We start from the raw sequence: 17,231 nt of genomic DNA on the forward strand, positions 1-17,231 counted from the left end.
ATATACCTATATAGGTATATGTCCAACATAATATACGGGTAATTTTAATTAGTTCCTTTGACCTTAAAGACGTCGGGCGATATACTAAATGGCGTATATATAAATATATATATTCATAGGTCCTCGCATTTATTTATTTTAATTATGTTATTTGAACGATGCGTGTAATATGAGCCAACACGTGTTTAAATGTATACACCACCACAAGTTTATCACGTGTGACTAGTAATCTAGTTGCAGTGTTGATGGCGACGAGAGCAAAGTCTATGAAACGCAGAATCTTAATAGAGTATATAATATCATTCACAATTTCGACCCATTTGTAATGGATTACCCGCCGGAGAACAATATTATAGGCTATAGCATTTAGAACCGATATGGCCAAACAACAGTAGAGACGCTGTATAGGCAGTATAATTATCGTGGAACACGTTGTTTGTTATTGCATAGACCATTTTGGTAAAAAAAAATTCTGAATTAAGACTTCGTAAAAAATTGCCTATACTTTACTCATTGAAAATGGGCAAAGTGGCTTCCTCTTAAGGGCCCTACTCGCGACAATTGCCAAGTCCCAAACTATGGTAAATTTTTGGATTTCGATTATTATCACTTAGTTTTAGCTTTTGTATTACCTATATGATACAATTTTTAACCTATATTTTTTGATACATAAGTTGTAGTTATTTTTAGTGGCGAAAAAATGTGTTACATAAAAACGCTCACACCTTGATGTATAGTCAGATTACAATTATCTTTTTTTTTATTTTGGAAAAAGGAAGATTTTCTCAGGGCTTCAATTTTTGATTACGTTACTGAAAACCAAGAAAAAAAAAGTAAGTGAACAACTTGTACAAATTGGACATCATTTAAACTTGTATTATAGCGTTTAAAAAAAAAACTTTGAAAATCTAAGTCCAATGCTCCCTGTAAAAAATAAGCATCCTCTTTCATAAAAAAAAAAAAAAAAATTATTGGAATTGCACTACCTACGAGGCGTGAGAGTTCTTTTTGTAATGCATGTGTTGGGCCTATTCAAACGAGTCGCCAATATAAATTGTTTTAAAAGAAAAACTTTAAAATTTCGATTGTTTTCCAAGAAAATAAAATCACTTAATCGATAACATGTACATAAAATTATATCAGACTATTTAAAATTATACAAAATGTACAAAAGGTCAAAGGTACAAAAATAATCCATGTTTAATGTCAGGAATTATGATGTTATGTGTGAAAAATGTAGGTATTCAAAATCATGAATAGCGATATGATATAAGCAATTCATTGCTCACTCCAGAGTTTTTCTTACATAAAAGTAAATTTATTATAAAATGTTAATACACATAAATACATTAAACAGCAAAATACTATATGAGGTAGCGTAGTCATAAAAAAAAAAAATTTGATACAATAATGTGTGTATTGACCGAAAGTAAATAACTTCAAACACAGTCTTGAGGTAGTTTGATCACATTGGAAATATGACTAAATAAACTATTAAATGTATCATAGCATTTCATTGTAGCTACGTTGCCTACTAATATTAGCTTGTGCTTAGCTCTCGTAATAGCTACAGTTATCCTTCTTTTATCGCTCAATATTCCAACATCCTAAACAACAAATTTTTGACGGTCAGTCAAATTAAACAAATAATAATACAATTTTAATTTTAAGTACTTTGGAGAAAGTGTTTTTGGTACACGAGTAGATTATCACTTCTTTGTCGCGTCCTTGGTACTGGTCGACCGTATTCACTTCGATATCTGGATCGACAGGGTATATAGTATTCTTTAGGAGAGTGACTTGTGCTCTAAAAGGCGCAATAACGCCAATTGATGAGCCCAAAATTCCACCCTGATAAAAATGACAGATGAGAATATTAGCAGTGGTAAAAAAAAAACAAGAATTGTTTTGTAGAAAATATTCATAGATAGTTTTCTATAAAGTTGCCATTTGTCAAAAAAAGAATAAACAAATTGGTTTTTCTAAATGTAATATAATAAATGTTAGCTGTAAATCCTCGAATTTACATACCTATCATAACCAAGACTTTTTACTACAATAATATGAAATAATTTAACACCATTTACTCACTCGAGTTAAAAGTAAAACTATTTTCTTTACAATGTTAACTTCAATTATATTACTGTCATTCGTGTTAATATTTACAGTTCCGGTGTCTAAAAGTAACACAGATTTATTCAGATCTGACGATGCGACTGCTTTTAGCCATTCACACTCGATCTATATGATATAAGAGAATATGAGAAATAAATTTGAATAATTTATAATAATTAGTTTAAACTTACATGACTATCTTCAGTTTCTTTAAGATTTAAAGTAGCACATTTCACTGCATCGTTAGCACATTCCAAACTTCCATTATAAGTGTACTTATTGGCAAGATCGACAATAGATCCGTTCATTCGATATTGAACGTGAAGAACCGCAGTTACGGATGGCCTGTCTAGCCTCTCGAACATGCTAATGTCCATACCGAGTTCTCTAGACACATAATAAAAAATCAATAAAGCCATAGTAAAAACAATTTTTAGCTTTGCATCGAAGATAATACATAGGGTAACACAGCTATATTTATGCCAATATACTCACTTTGCTTTTTTATTTTTAATCAAAGGAGGCAACTGTTGTGGATCGCCAACCAAAATAAATATTTTGGAAGAATGAAGAGCTGCAATTACTGATGACTGTACCACTTGGGTGGCTTCATCTACAATGCAAATATCGAAAATACGCTTTTGTAACAATGCGTGACCACATCCGAGGCACGTTACACCAACAACTTGCTGCAAAAAAAAAAATTGATCAGACCTTGAGGGAATTGGTAAAATTACAATTTAATTCAATACGTACAATTTGGTTATAAAATTTTGATAACTTTTCTGGAGTATCAAAGTTTTGAGTGGCGATTTCGTCACACTTTGACAGCAAGGTAGGATGAACACGAGTTTTAGAACCCAATCGGAGAAAATCGATGCCTTTTTTGTTTAGAATCAACAATAAGTTATCGACAGCCGAATGAGTATGTGAAGTAATCAAAACTGAGCGACCCATCAATACCAACAACTGTACAAGAGTAGCTAGTGTGGACGTTTTACCGGTTCCAGGCATACCCTTGATCAGTGCGAAATGTTTAGCAGCTAAAACCTTGATAATAGCTGATCTTTGAGAAGAATTTAGTTTTGACATAAGTTCGGTGCCTTTTGTAAGATCGTCTAAACTACTGGTCGATGATAAAAATGTAGGCGTCTCTTTGTCAATGATAAAACGCCTTAATTGTGCCGAACTATCACTAGGCTCTAATATTAGGGCTAAACTAGAAAAATTGAATGCAATAATCGATTGTGACTCGTACTTATCTAAATGGTAAACGGTACTCTTTAGTTTACTCAAATCCCTATAATATAAACAAACAAAATAAATATACAATTAATAATTTGTATGATTATTCATTTTTATTTTTTAGTTTTATTTACCGATCTAACAGCAATTCTACAGACGATTCGGTCAGAGAAGAAATAAAGCCAGTAGCTATTGCCGTTCTTTCATTTGTACTGATTATGGAATAACCGCCGACAGAAAAACCAGTTAGTTTAAAATTAATATGAACATTTTTATCAAATTTCTCCATTGTATGCACGTAATATTTATCGCCCTGTTCTTTGACAGCTTTTGATATTTTCAAAGAAGCGATACAATGGCCACGTCTTTCTCTAAAATATAAGGACAATATCATGAACATAAAATGTAATACACCATAGTTCTAGGGCTGTGCAGTTTTTTCAATTAATCAAAATTCATATAAATTATTCATTCATTTTGATTAATATATGCAGTTAAAAAAATCAATAAAAAACTAATTGTTTAATCTTCCATTTTTTTTTTAGTAACATCCAAGCACTTGCAAACACGTTTTATAACACTGTACCTTAGGGTACTTTTAAACATAGAAATTCAATGGTGGTGTAAACATCGCAGCATGACCGCCAAAAATATTTTTAAAGATGCGTATGCTTGGAGGTTAAATACATAAAATCACAATTGATCAGATACAAAAACAATTGCACCATCCTACAGTCCTCCCAAGTAGTAAAAAAAGAAAATGAGTAATACTTACCGTTCTTCAATGGGCAGAGTCCATATATCACTAGTTTTTGCTAGTAAGTTATCACTGGTGTCTATGTAGTTTTCTAACTGCAATAACCCAGTCCACCGCATCACATAATCTATGTGCTCGGGTTTTAAATGACTAATTGCTTTGGGGCCTAAGTTTCTAAGAGGATTATTTTGAGCCAATGTTTCAAAACTCTCTTTACTGTAAAATATAATACAGAAGTTTTATAGTTTGTGAATTTTTAATTAATTATAAATTAGTAATGACATTTTTTTTAAACCTCAGTACGGAGCTGCATATTGTTAAGTACGGGCATTTTCCGCATGCACTATGATGGTTTATTGGCTCTGGTAGTATGGGTATATATTTATCAATGGAATCCATGACTACTCTGTTTGACTTTAAATAATGTACCAAACGATTACGAAGCATAATCAAGTCTCGTTTCTCTTTATGGCCTACTTTAACGTGTGTTAAGACATTTTCTCTAAAAGACATAAAAAGTTTCAGGCATTCTGTTATAGTTTATAAATTATAAAAACAAACTCAAATTACCTAAGATACAACAATAAACCAGAATCGACATCCATTCCAAGTTGTGCCATCATGATTACATATAAGATGACCTGGCCACGATGCTCTTCACTACCTGAAGCTCGCCCTGTTTTTAACTCTACCGGCATTATCTTGGAATTTCTATTGTAGTTCGCTTTAATTGTTACATCAACTTTTCCTTTAATACCAAATTCGGGTACCCATAAATTTTCTTCTATATCTTGAACAGAAACTATTTCTCCTTGCCAAGTCTTTTTATCATTTCCCCTTGAAAAAAAAAAACACAATTAAAACATATTTCCTTAACCTGTTTGTCGAATTAGTTAATACAAAAACTAAATAAATAAATTGATTATAATTTAATAAGAGTAATAATTTTATACATTTACTTTTTATGACCAACTACATAAGTTCTAACAAAGCTTTGAATTTTCGGTATGAATTCTGTGAGTTCTTTTTTTGTTGTTTCCAAATCCATGTCCGATTCATAAAGAGTACGAATGAAATTTAGGTTGCCGGTCATTTCATTAACTATTCCTGTAATGTGTTTGGAGTCGAACTGTTTTCCCTTTAACACCTAAAAAATGACAATAGTCATCAACAGATATTTATAAAATATATTTTAATGCTTTTTATATTTACTGTTTGTAACAACTGATGAAGTAATGTTCCCATAACCATATTAGCCGCACAACAATCGAGACCTCTGTAAATGTCCGTCAAGACTGAACGTCGAGCACAAAAAAGTGAGCCGACAATGGTCGTACCGGATACCAAAAAGTCCGAGTGTCTAGCCACAAATCCAAAATCATTACTGACTGACCATATATTGTCAAATTTTTCTGCCATCACTGTTACAATGTCTCCTATTTCAAATATACTATGAAGCCTAAATTATAAAAAAAAATATAAAATAATTAGCACAGTTAAATGTTGTATAACATAATATTAAAAGTTTACCAAATACCACTGAGAGAACACAAACTTTGTTCTTCAAGATTTGTGCAAGAATTCAACGTCAAACATATTTTTACCGAATCCTTTTCAACTTTTATCACTGTACATCGTTGAGGTTGGCATAAATCTAGATCTCTAAAGTATTTAGCAAAAATTATTTAAATTCAAACAACTATACATATCAGTGTAAATTTAAAAGTAATATAAAATATATTACTTTATGTTTGGCTGACTAGATATAATCCAATCGTCAGAAAACAGATCAGAACCAAAATCCACATCATCAATTGTACTAGTAACAGAATCTGTGCCCGTAAATGACTGATCGTCAATATCGAGACTGTCCTCAGATTTGAGTAACACATTTTTTTTTGTACTTAAATTCAATAATTTTTTAGAAAAAGGTGAAACATTTGCAGGAGTTATTACATCAACAACTGCATTTTCAGCCAAGATATTGTTTAAACTTCTTTTTGCCTTAATGATTTTCTTTTTGTTCAGTACTGGAGATGGGAGAACAATATCGGGACTAGAAACTTCAGACCGTGCAGGAGACAAACATTCATCTTTATTGCAATTTTCATTTTTTGAAACTGGTTGTGGGGTACAAGTTGCAGTAAAGAGAGAAGTGATTTTCATTTGTTTAGTACCACCAGATTCAATCTATAATAAACAACATTTTTTATATTATAGAAAACATTATGATCTATCTAAATATCGTATTTAACCTAAATACCTTTTGCGCTTTACTGTGAGTTCTTTTCATTTTAATGACAGCTATTCAAAACTTTGTGTAGATGTTCACTATCATACTTACAAGTACAAAAGTCTTTAGAACAGGAACCGATTACCGATTAGAAATAAAAAAAACTAAAATATGTCAACTTATAATATTATAGATTACTATTGATCCAATATGATAAACGTCGTTTCCTCATTTTTCTACTTTAAATCTTCAGTCCTTGGACATTTTATAATAAGTAAAAACAGTATATACCACGCGCTGTTGATAAAAAATAATGAAAACTGTGATTTTGTCATAATAAAATATATGAATTAGATATTTTTTAGATAACAAAATTCCCGCTTTTTTATTATCAATACCCACTGTTAGAGTAGTTACTCTATGGACCACGGTTAGCCCTTGGGTAGTACAAAGTATAATATATGAATTTAAAAATAATTTTTAAATGATGTATTAATAATATTCAGTACTCAAAACTCACGTCTCTCATTAATGGTAAATTAAATAGTAATGGTTAATGAGTATGGTCCAGTAGTTAATCTGAATCATAGAAATAATATTTATAAATTTTGTTGACTAAAACATTAAATAGAGATAAATACTTGTTAAAACAAAAAAAGACCAGTGAACCACCAATGCCTTTCCAAATCCAAACAGCACAGGGAATTCTTATAATAATCCACAGGAGTCTCAATTTGGTCACATCGAAATTCACATTTTTTGCCACAGACTATAATATGAAAAAGTCTGTTTTACTGCTATAGAATTATTCTTGATGTTGGAATGCTAGCTTTAATACCTACCCTTATTCTTGTCCCTAAAATGTTCATATACGATGAACCTCATCAATGATCGAAAACGTGGAATGAAATAATCCTTTGTAATGTCAAGGGTGAGCCATAGGCTATCTGATGTAAATTATTATTAATAGGACTTCTACCCAAGCATATATGTGTTTTACGTCATATTACCTTTCCAGGTTTTACATTTTGATTTTTTTTAACAGGAGTTTTCAGCCATCTTAAATATAAATAAAACTATGATGGAAGAATCTTTTTTGAGTACAAGTTGTATAAGTAGTAAACAGTAAAACCATCAAATACTAGGAAAACATATATAATTTTATGATACAAAAATTACAATATACATTTTGCATTTACCAATACTCGAGAAGTGATGGATAAACAAGTATAAACATTAAAATTAAAATTTTCTTAATTATTATAATACATAATTAATAAATATTATTTTATTAGTTGCATACTTTTAGTCATCTAATAATTCAATCACTTCAATTGGCTCTTGTTTGATTTTAGAAGGTAATATAAATTCTTTAGATTTCTTTTCTTCTCTGATTTGTTGAACTTTCTTTTTAACAGCCATAGCACCTAAAAAGTTAAAAAAAAAAAAAAAATTTTGTGTGATAAATTACTTTTATAAACTATTAAATAATAGTTGAGGCATTTATTTTTAAGGGCTATATTATCTACCCAATTTCTATACTTATTGCCATAAAAATTCAATTGTAAAATATAGAGTATTTACATTTTGTTGTTTGATATAACATCAACATATTTTCCTTTGACTTTTCTTTTGATTTGTTTGTAGACAATTTAAGACTGAAATAAAAAATAAAAAGTTTCATATTACAAAATATATTTAATAAAAAACAACAAATTAATTCTCCGCATTTTGTCTTACGCATTTTTGGGCGATTCCAATAATCTAAATATTCCATTTCCTGTTGTAGTCGACATGTTCAAAGGCTGAATAAATAATTAATAAATTATAATTAATTAGGTTTTTGTTTTCTTATTATAATAAAAATATAATGCATTATATTATAAAATATAAGGTTATAACCATATCAGCTACGATTTGATAAAAAAACAAATATGGATTGCAATAATAATTTACTTACGCTGTCCCTTAGTTCAATCAAATAAAATATAAGAAGACTTAATAGCATGATTCCTAAAGGCAACCGATTTTCACTGTCCATTTTGAGTATTTCCATAGATGATATAACAATGAATGGTATAAGGAATAAATAAATTGATATCCTGTATGAAAAACATTTACATACATAGTCATTGTCGCTTATTTATTTAAAATTCAATGCGATAATAATTTACATGCTAAAATATATATATATATATATATTTACCATACACCACAATGTACAATAAACTGCATTATACTAAACAATTTAATAATTTTACTACTCGTTTTGTTGTGAAATAGTTTTAAAAGTCTTGCTAGTTCTAAAGTCCCGAGAGAAAGGTTGGATAGTCCGAGAAATACAAATCCAGCTTCTGTGCAACTGCATAAATTTAAACATATAATATGTTAATCAACATTGAATATGATAATTAAAATTAATGTGGCTAAAAATCATAGTATCATTTTGTAAAAAAAATATATATAAACATTTTATTATTAAATTTACCCAAAACAATATGAAGATGCGAAAAATGACAAAACGGCAACTCTTTTAATTGTTTTCAAAATTGGCCATTCATCAATAACTTTCTCAGAGTATGACGCATAAACACTATGTAGCAGACATGAATAAAGTATGATAAATTTAAAATTTTTAAAAGAATCTACTCTTTCTTCAACTGCACACTGGTTCATCATCTGACCGAAAGAACTAAGAAGCCAAGACTTAAATGATGTATCAGGATTCGTAGTGCTAAACGTCGAAAAACATAATGGAACACTAATGAAGCAAAACAGCGCACTGGTCGACGAGTGTAGTAATTTATTAATTTCGGGTAGTTTAAACGTAGTGAACGATGATACGCATTTCTGAAATGAAACATCAGTGTAAATAGTTGTGGTGCTACAATTAAAAGTTATTTATTTTAAAATCATACCGCTATCGTAATTTTAATCCTATTATAAAGAACTAACCAAAAGATGAACAACATAAACACACCAAGAAAAACTTTATACTCGATTAATAAACTTAACATATTAAATTTTTTTTGTGAATTAAAAGGTATACAATAACAAGTGGTACTTGTTAAACTAACATAGTAAAATATATTCTGCACTATTAACCCTTAAGTATATTAAGTTTAATTATTAGAAGTCAGTTGACTAGTATTTTGAAAGCAAATTGACCAATACGCCTGTCGTCTTCATCTGAAATCCGGATTACATTAAAATTTGAATTGCATTGTTGAAGTTATCACTTTTTACTTATCTCTGATAGTTTGATAGTAATGGAAACTATGGAAGAAAAATACATTTAAAACCGTGATCCGGGTTTTACATTTAATTTTAATATTGAAAAATATTATACAAAAAGCATTGTCGATTATAACTTCGTTATAAAGTACATTTAAGAATCGTATAATAATACAAATTTTAATAAAAAAATATTTTACAATTTTTTAATTCGTAATTTAAAATTAAATTTTTTAAGGTTATGTTAAATCTCAACTGCATTATCAGCATAATACTGAACACTGAATTCTAAACACGGAACAAGAACAATTGAAATAAAAGTAACGAAAAGAAAAAAAAATCACAAGTTAACAGTGGACAATAATTAAAAGGCTCAGCGTCTTTATTGTAAGGTACGTTGAATCTTAATCAGTATAATAATTTATTATTATTATTCATCAGAAAACTTGAGGTAATTAATATTAACTAACAAAATGTATTACAATATTGTTCGTCATATAGTTTTGTAAGATTGCTTAAGCAAATTGATCACATGGGTTAGACTAATAATAAATCCCGTGGGATTACAATTACGTTAAATATTTGGATAACAAAATATTCGAAATTGGTCGTACTCATGGCAATAAGTTATAAATAATTTGATATTCGCGCAGTAAATAATTATTTTATAAATATTTTTTATTACATTTTGGAGCGTAATACAATTATTTTGATTCAATTTAAAGTAAGCTTAGTTTATTTTATTTTCAACATTTTTGTAATATATTATTTCTAGTTAGATTTTCTATAAACGTTTGATAGGTAAACAAAAAATAAATGTTTCTTAAGTTGCCCTAATTTATCATTATGTCTTTGTCAAGTGTTACAAGAAACATATTTTTCATATTTACTTTAATGTAAATACATTTTTATACCTTTAAATATATTTTAATATTATTTGATTATACATTTTATTCAAAATTATTATGGTATACATTGAATTACATACATTGTATTTTAGAACTAATTTTCAGAAGTACTATTATTAATGTATTTGTATTGAATAACATGAGATAGCGGAGACCTTTATGCAATTGATATCATATGCTGTTTATAAATATCAAAAAAAAAAATAAATTATTGTTACACAAACATGTCATATTATTAACATAGTTTTTTAGTTTTCATTCAGCATCGAGGCGTAACATAGTAGTTATGCATATAGGGTTGCGTACACAAAAAAAAATTCATGGTTTATTAAAATTTGATTGACTAATCGCAGGTCCCTACTTGATGTGTAAGGGTCCACTATATGTTAAATGATGGGTAAATCTTTTAATGACTGTTCAGTGAAAAATAATGTATTAAAGTGTTCACGTAACTCAGTCTGGTTTTCTCTTTTTTTTGGCTGTGGGCTCCTAATATTGAATAATATAAAAGAGGCGATTGCCGGGTTAGCCAGGTGGGCCACATCGACATTAAACTCTGTTACATCAAGTTTAACATTGTTGTTATATTCAATGTAACAACACTTAAATACTTCTTTTATTTAAACATGTCCAAAATCAAAAATTGTATTGTCTATAATTTTTAACTTAAATTTGTATGTTTAAAATTGTTGAAATCAAAAGCTAAATATGGCAAAACATAGATAAGTTTACTAATTTAAAAAAAAACTGTTCATTAGGAAAATCTGATATATTTTTATTATTCGGTGAAGACTATTGAAACCATATGAATTACTAAGTAAGATTTTGATAGTAAGTCAATTACGAGTTGTGATAGTTTTTTCAAAAATTTAGTTAATTGATGACCAGTCTGAATGGTAACGTTAGAAGTGAAGATCTTCCTATATTTTCATTTTTCTAATATCAAACTTATTATATTTTTATGATTGCATTATATATGCATTGAATTGAATAAATAAACATGAATAAATTGTGCAGTAAGCTTCAAATATCGAGAATGTTAAAAAATTAGGCATAAAAAAGGGCACATGCTCAACTAAATGTTTTACATTTAGGTGGGTTAAAAGGTTTGAAGTTCTTGTATCAATGTATTGTTATTATGAGGAGGGAGGTGTTTGTATTGTATTTTGAGGATATAATAGTTTAAAAATCAGTTTTTCAGGGCTGAATTCTTATTTCTTAAAAATCCACCAATGACAATGCAACGAATATTGTTAAATAATTTGATAACAATGTAAAGAGAAACGTTCTATGAAAGGAATGTTCTATTTCATAGAAATGCAATAATTTTAATAATTTTAAAAAGAACTATAAACTTACCTATATTTAAATTATTTTACTTACTATAATTTTTGGTTGGCTTTTAATAAATTATTTTTTCTTTTTTATTCATGTTTCCTGATTAGTATTTAGTGATTTATTGTTTACTTATGGATAACTAAACTATTTACAACCATCCATATTTCAGAAACTAATATGATTTATATTTTTGTAGTGCGTCGAAAAGTTGTATAATTAATTTAATAATGCTTAAAAAAAATAGAGTTATATATTTAGTCTAAAATTACAGTTTTTATTCATATAGTTAATAGTATTTCAAACTTTCCACTGTGGACATTTTACTCAGATTGTTTTTACTGGACTTTTTTTCCTAGGAATTTTTTACTTGGGACTTTTTTCTCCATCTCAACTACTGAGAACATCAATAAAATAGAAATGTCTACCAGCAAGGAATTCATAGCAAACAAGGAGCTGATAGACTCCAGTAGGGAGAAAAAGTCACCATCGACACCTTCATTCAAGAATAGCTATAGGCCTCGATCAATGTCTACATGTTCGACTGATACATCATCGTGCAGTAGTTCAGCAAGTCTTTCTGAAGATGATGACGGTACTCCAGTGAGAAGTAGAAAACAACAAAATAGCTCTGGGTTTAGTGATTTTTGTGTGAAAGATGTACGTCTCAATGTGTATGGAAGGCGAGAAATCGATCTTGCTGAACAGGAAATGACAGGACTAATAGCGTTAAAAAAACAAACTCTAGACAGTAAGCCATTACGCGGCGCTCGCATAGTTGGATGTACTCCTATCACCGCACCAACAGCAGTATTAATTGAAACTTTAGGCGCCTTGGGTGCCGAATTACGATGGTGTGCATGTAATATTTATTCTACCCAAAATGAAGTGGCGGCAGCCTTGGCTGAAGTGGGTTTTTCAATATACGCGTGGCGGGGTGAGTCGGTCGATGATTTTTGGTATTGTATAGAAAAATGTTTTAGCTGTAGTAATTGGACGCCAAATATGATAATGGATGATGGTGGCGATGCCACTCACTTTTGTCAATCAAAATATCCACAAGTGTTCAAAAACCTAATAGGTATTGTGGAAGAAAGCGCCACAGGAATTCACCGTCTTTACAAATTACTACGTGGTGAAAAACTTCTTGTACCCGCTATAAATATTCAAGGATGCGTTACCAAAGGACAGTTTGACACGCGCTACAGCTGCAGAGAATCTGTCATTGTTAGTCTTAAGAAATGTATGTCCGACTTGATGTTTGGTGGAAAACAAGTAGTACTTTGTGGATACGGAGAAGTAGGAAAAGGTTGTTGTCAATCATTGAGATCACTTGGGTGTACTGTTTACGTAACCGAAATAGATCCTATATGTGCATTGCAGGCTTGTATGGATGGGTTTCGGGTAGTTAAATTAAATGAAGTGATTCGCCATGTGGACATTGTTATTGCTGCTACGGGCAATAAAAACGTTGTTACTCGTGAACACATGGATAAAATGAAAAATATGGGTATCGTTTGTTGTATGTCTTCGTGTCACAACGAAATTGACGTTCAGTCTTTGAAAAGTGAAGAATTAAAATGGGAGAGAATACGTTCGAATGTTGATCATGTGCGTTGGCCAGATGGTAAAACTATGGTACTATTAGCAAGCGGACATCACATACAGCACTCGTGTTCTAGTGTTCCATCATTTGTCACATCTATAACAGCTACTACTCAACTGTTAGCCCTGATGGAATTATTTAAAGGTGCCAGTGCAAGCGGCCAGTATAAAAACGGAGCAGATATCTATATGCTGCCAAAAAAAATGGATGAGTATGTCGCAAACTTGCATTTGCAAGCGTTCGATGCTCATCTTACAGAACTCACTGAAGAACAGTGCAAATATAGCGGGTTGCCAAAACACGGGCCCTTTAAATCCAATCACTACCGTTATTGAAATTGTGATTATACTAATACAATTTTAGACTAATAACACCAGTGCTCATTGAATTTAATTATTAATTAATTTAGTTGCACTTATTTACTGTCATTTTTATGGAAATTATATAGATTTACAAATGACTTTCAGATATTATTGAATGTTTTAGCTTTTATGTCTATGTATACATGTATGGACTGTGCACAAAAATTAGTATTATTTTGTGTTTCACATTATGAGTATTACTTTAATTATTAATTTATTTGTCATTTTATTTTAAACTGCTGATTGTGAACTAGTTATTTTTATATGGTATAAATTATTAGAATTCAGATAAAAACTAATACAATTTAGGATCTGAGCTATAGTTATCTTGAAGTAAGATATACCCAGTTTATTATGTTTGTTTAGTAAATTTAACTTATACTTGTATTAGAATATATTTTTTTTTAAATCATTTTAATTATTAATTGAAATTATTTATTTATTTTATTAATAAACTATATTATTACATCCACCAAATTTGATTTATTATTTAATATGGATTTAAATGGTTGTATGAAAGTAAATAAAAAAAAAACAAATGCTCTAACAAGAACATAACATTTTGCAAATAAATTGTTTTTAAGGATTGGTAAAATGCTTCATTCAGTGGTTATCGTCATGGGAGATCATACCTATCCACTTTTATTTAAATTAAATACTAATTATTTTTGTACAAAACTTAAGTATGATATTTTTCTAACTATCTCTCCAACTTTAAGATAAACACTGCTACTGGTTTCATTGAATCATTGATTAAACGTACATAGATGGAAAACAGCAAATGCTTCTATGGCAGCTCATTTAGATACAGAATAGACTCCAAAAATGTATGGTTTAATTTAGTGTAGGGCCGAAACAATGCTGCCAAAGAAGCATAAATACCATATGGGCTATCTATGAAATAATTCACATATAAAGTTAGTTTCTTATAAATAAATTTATAATAGATTCACTTTTTTGTTTTTATTGTAGAACTAGTTTTTAAAAAAAATATAGTTGACTATGTGACCAAACAATATGTATGACCATCCAGTACAAATTAAACCAAAATTACAAGTGTATTTATACGTTTAAAATCGTTTTAAACATTTAAAATTTATTTAATATCCTTCTTTGATATGTCAATCGGAATATAATTTATCTATTAATATTTATTACTTTCAGTTAAATACATATAATATCAACTTGCAAATATTTTTACTAAAATATTGGTAGTTTATTTTTCTATTATCCTAGACTTGAATACAAAATAATTTTTGTACAATTTACTATTGTTGTACTATATGTACATAAAAAAATATTATATTATTTATAAATATATATAATATAATGTATTTTAATTAGGTATTTATGCATGTATTTTAAATAGTCCTTACGTGTTATTTTTCAGAAGTAAAACATTTGACATTGAGCTATATCATGGAAGTGGATGAAGAAGACGTTGAAACTCCATCATCGAGTACCAGCAACCGTGGTGAAAAAAAAAGATTTGAGGTAAAAAAATGGAATGCTGTGGCACTTTGGGCTTGGGACATTGTCGTAGACAATTGTGCTATTTGCCGTAATCACATTATGGATTTGTGCATTGAATGCCAAGCCAATCAGGCATCAGCGACTAGTGAAGAGTGTACAGTCGCTTGGGGTGTGTGCAACCACGCATTTCACTTCCATTGTATATCTCGCTGGTTAAAGACTCGACAAGTATGTCCGCTCGATAATAGAGAATGGGAGTTCCAGAAATACGGGCATTAAAAAGTCAATTGAGGCGAAATCTACCTACACTTTATTTTTAAATATCTCATACATATTTCAATACTAATGTAACATAGGTAATGTCTAATTTAATTTGGATGTAAAATTATCAGTCTTAAATGTAATAAATCGGTGTTCTAATTTTTTTTATTTGTATTACATTATTTAATAATATTATGTTGTTGATGGTTGTGTTAAGTAGTAATGTATATTTATATAAAAAGAACACTTAACAGTTAGTAAAATTTAATTCACACTCAATTCCAAATACTGTGTAATAGTATTGTTGTGAACTCTTTAATAAAACATTAATGTTATAACATAATATATTTTATAAACTTAACTCTTAATTGTAATATCTAACGGAAAAAAATAAATACAAAACTCATAGTAATGGTGATTAAGATAAAAAAAAATGTAAATAATATTAAATACTTATAATTTGTACACTATTTTAATTTCAAAATAAATATTCAGTAAAGCTCCAAAATAAGTTTTTTTTTTAAATCTGTATTTATAATTTATCTAAAAACAATAAAAAAAAATCTTACTAATATATTATAATTTATCATAGATTAATCGTAAATTACAATATACACATTTATACCATAGTAATAAAAAAATAAGTTTTTGGCTATCAGACTCTTGGTATGAATAATAATAAATGTGTTTTATATACAATTTGATGTCGATCTATAATAATGTTTAATCTACGGTAAACTTTTATTTTTATGTAATATTGTTCAATATAGTTAGTGTAGAGTTGCAAGATGACAGGCTTCATTAATCTAATTATATTAATAACTCAATGGTTTTACTTCTATTTTGTAATATTTTTAATTAGTGACTAGTACAGACTAAGAACACTATCTAAAGTGAATTCGGTAATTCTGTAATAATTTAGTAAAATAACTTTATACATTTTTATTGCCCATATTATTGCTTGGTAAAAGAACTTATAAAAAAACCATTTTCAAATTATAATATTTGCCAACTAAAAAATATTTTTGTAATTAAATTATTTTGTCATGGGACTTTTGTAAGCCATTGGTACGTTATTTATTGTAATGTAATGCAATTACTTTACATTTTTTTATTAAAAGTAAGTAGGTGCCTAATAATACCACTGTTATGTTACTTTTTATAGAGGCTAACAATTGTATGGGTTTCTATTTAGAAATTTAAAATAGCTGGAAAACATCTATCGTTAATCATTATTATTGACCAAGTGTTCATACTAAATAGTCAATATGTTTTTGAAATATAATGCTTCAGTATTTTCTAATATGTTAAAACAAAAATTATTTTTCTTACCAAATTTCAAAGTGTTATAAAGGGTTTTAAACATTTTGTAACGCGTTATAGATTTTAGAATTACATATTAAAAATAGTAAAAAAGGATGTCCATTACTTTCACAGAATTTGTAAAGAAATTCCGAACGCTATACTTTCGTTACTCACCCAAGACTGTTTTTGGGACATGTTATATGAATATCGGGCAATATCTATTGAAGATAAACCAAATAGTTGAGCATTGCACGGAATATTTTAACTACACATAGATCGGTACGTGAGACAACATATTCATGTACACAATTTTTATTGGGACATTGGCTTGGATCTTTTTGAATTTTACAATCTATACAATGTAGCAAGGCAACGCCATAATGATCAATAACTATGC

The 17,231-nt window shown here is 28.9% G+C and overlaps 5 protein-coding genes across 9 annotated transcripts in view; 3 read left to right on the forward strand and 2 right to left on the reverse strand.

The window, feature by feature from the left end:
• Positions 1-1,346: 1,346 nt before the first annotated feature.
• LOC126840646 (DNA replication ATP-dependent helicase/nuclease DNA2) lies at positions 1,347-6,791 on the reverse strand. 2 transcript variants are annotated; one of them, XM_050576519.1, is made up of 15 exons: positions 6,381-6,791; positions 5,862-6,307; positions 5,648-5,779; positions 5,330-5,576; positions 5,077-5,264; positions 4,688-4,954; positions 4,413-4,619; positions 4,136-4,333; positions 3,495-3,731; positions 2,872-3,415; positions 2,611-2,804; positions 2,307-2,502; positions 2,092-2,241; positions 1,675-1,851; positions 1,347-1,607 (listed from the first exon to the last, which is right to left on the reverse strand). In XM_050576519.1, the coding sequence occupies exons 1-15, from the start codon at positions 6,408-6,410 to the stop codon at positions 1,440-1,442; spliced, it is 3,381 nt and encodes a 1,126-aa protein (XP_050432476.1). In that variant the 5' UTR covers positions 6,411-6,791; the 3' UTR covers positions 1,347-1,439. The 2 variants fall into 2 exon arrangements, with proteins under 2 accessions (XP_050432476.1, XP_050432477.1); XM_050576520.1 differs by lacking the exons at positions 5,862-6,307; positions 6,381-6,791 and having other exon boundaries at positions 5,655-5,776.
• LOC126840652 (uncharacterized) overlaps positions 1,959-17,231 on the forward strand; it is a 140,985-nt gene continuing 125,712 nt past the window's right edge. Inside the window, exon 1 of the mRNA XM_050576530.1 lies at positions 1,959-1,962. The gene's annotated coding sequence lies outside the window, so the exon portion shown is untranslated. The remainder of the gene's footprint in view (positions 1,963-17,231) is intronic.
• LOC126840650 (uncharacterized) lies at positions 7,232-9,588 on the reverse strand. 2 transcript variants are annotated; one of them, XM_050576527.1, is made up of 8 exons: positions 9,269-9,588; positions 8,839-9,200; positions 8,557-8,712; positions 8,311-8,452; positions 8,091-8,155; positions 7,935-8,008; positions 7,654-7,777; positions 7,232-7,409 (listed from the first exon to the last, which is right to left on the reverse strand). In XM_050576527.1, the coding sequence occupies exons 1-7, from the start codon at positions 9,365-9,367 to the stop codon at positions 7,656-7,658; spliced, it is 1,020 nt and encodes a 339-aa protein (XP_050432484.1). In that variant the 5' UTR covers positions 9,368-9,588; the 3' UTR covers positions 7,232-7,409; positions 7,654-7,655. The 2 variants fall into 2 exon arrangements, with proteins under 2 accessions (XP_050432484.1, XP_050432483.1); XM_050576526.1 differs by lacking the exon at positions 7,232-7,409 and having other exon boundaries at positions 7,591-7,777; positions 9,269-9,587.
• On the forward strand, positions 9,858-13,901 carry LOC126840649 (S-adenosylhomocysteine hydrolase-like protein 1). Of its 2 annotated transcripts, none has more exons than XM_050576524.1 (2): positions 9,858-9,976; positions 12,187-13,901. In XM_050576524.1, the coding sequence occupies exon 2, from the start codon at positions 12,248-12,250 to the stop codon at positions 13,766-13,768; it is 1,521 nt and encodes a 506-aa protein (XP_050432481.1). In that variant the 5' UTR covers positions 9,858-9,976; positions 12,187-12,247; the 3' UTR covers positions 13,769-13,901. The 2 variants fall into 2 exon arrangements, with proteins under 2 accessions (XP_050432481.1, XP_050432482.1); XM_050576525.1 differs by having other exon boundaries at positions 9,917-10,035.
• LOC126840653 (RING-box protein 1A-like) lies at positions 9,859-15,697 on the forward strand. Of its 2 annotated transcripts, none has more exons than XM_050576534.1 (2): positions 9,859-9,976; positions 15,186-15,697. In XM_050576534.1, the coding sequence occupies exon 2, from the start codon at positions 15,215-15,217 to the stop codon at positions 15,545-15,547; it is 333 nt and encodes a 110-aa protein (XP_050432491.1). In that variant the 5' UTR covers positions 9,859-9,976; positions 15,186-15,214; the 3' UTR covers positions 15,548-15,697. The 2 variants fall into 2 exon arrangements, with proteins under 2 accessions (XP_050432491.1, XP_050432492.1); XM_050576535.1 differs by having other exon boundaries at positions 9,912-10,035.

This window comes from Adelges cooleyi, unplaced genomic scaffold (assembly GCF_023614345.1).
Source record: "Adelges cooleyi isolate 19-005CV unplaced genomic scaffold, UGA_ACOO_1.1 ACOO_flye_CR_arks_rails_tigmint_CR_PRNA_376, whole genome shotgun sequence".
Classification (NCBI taxonomy): Eukaryota; Metazoa; Arthropoda; class Insecta; order Hemiptera; family Adelgidae; genus Adelges; species Adelges cooleyi.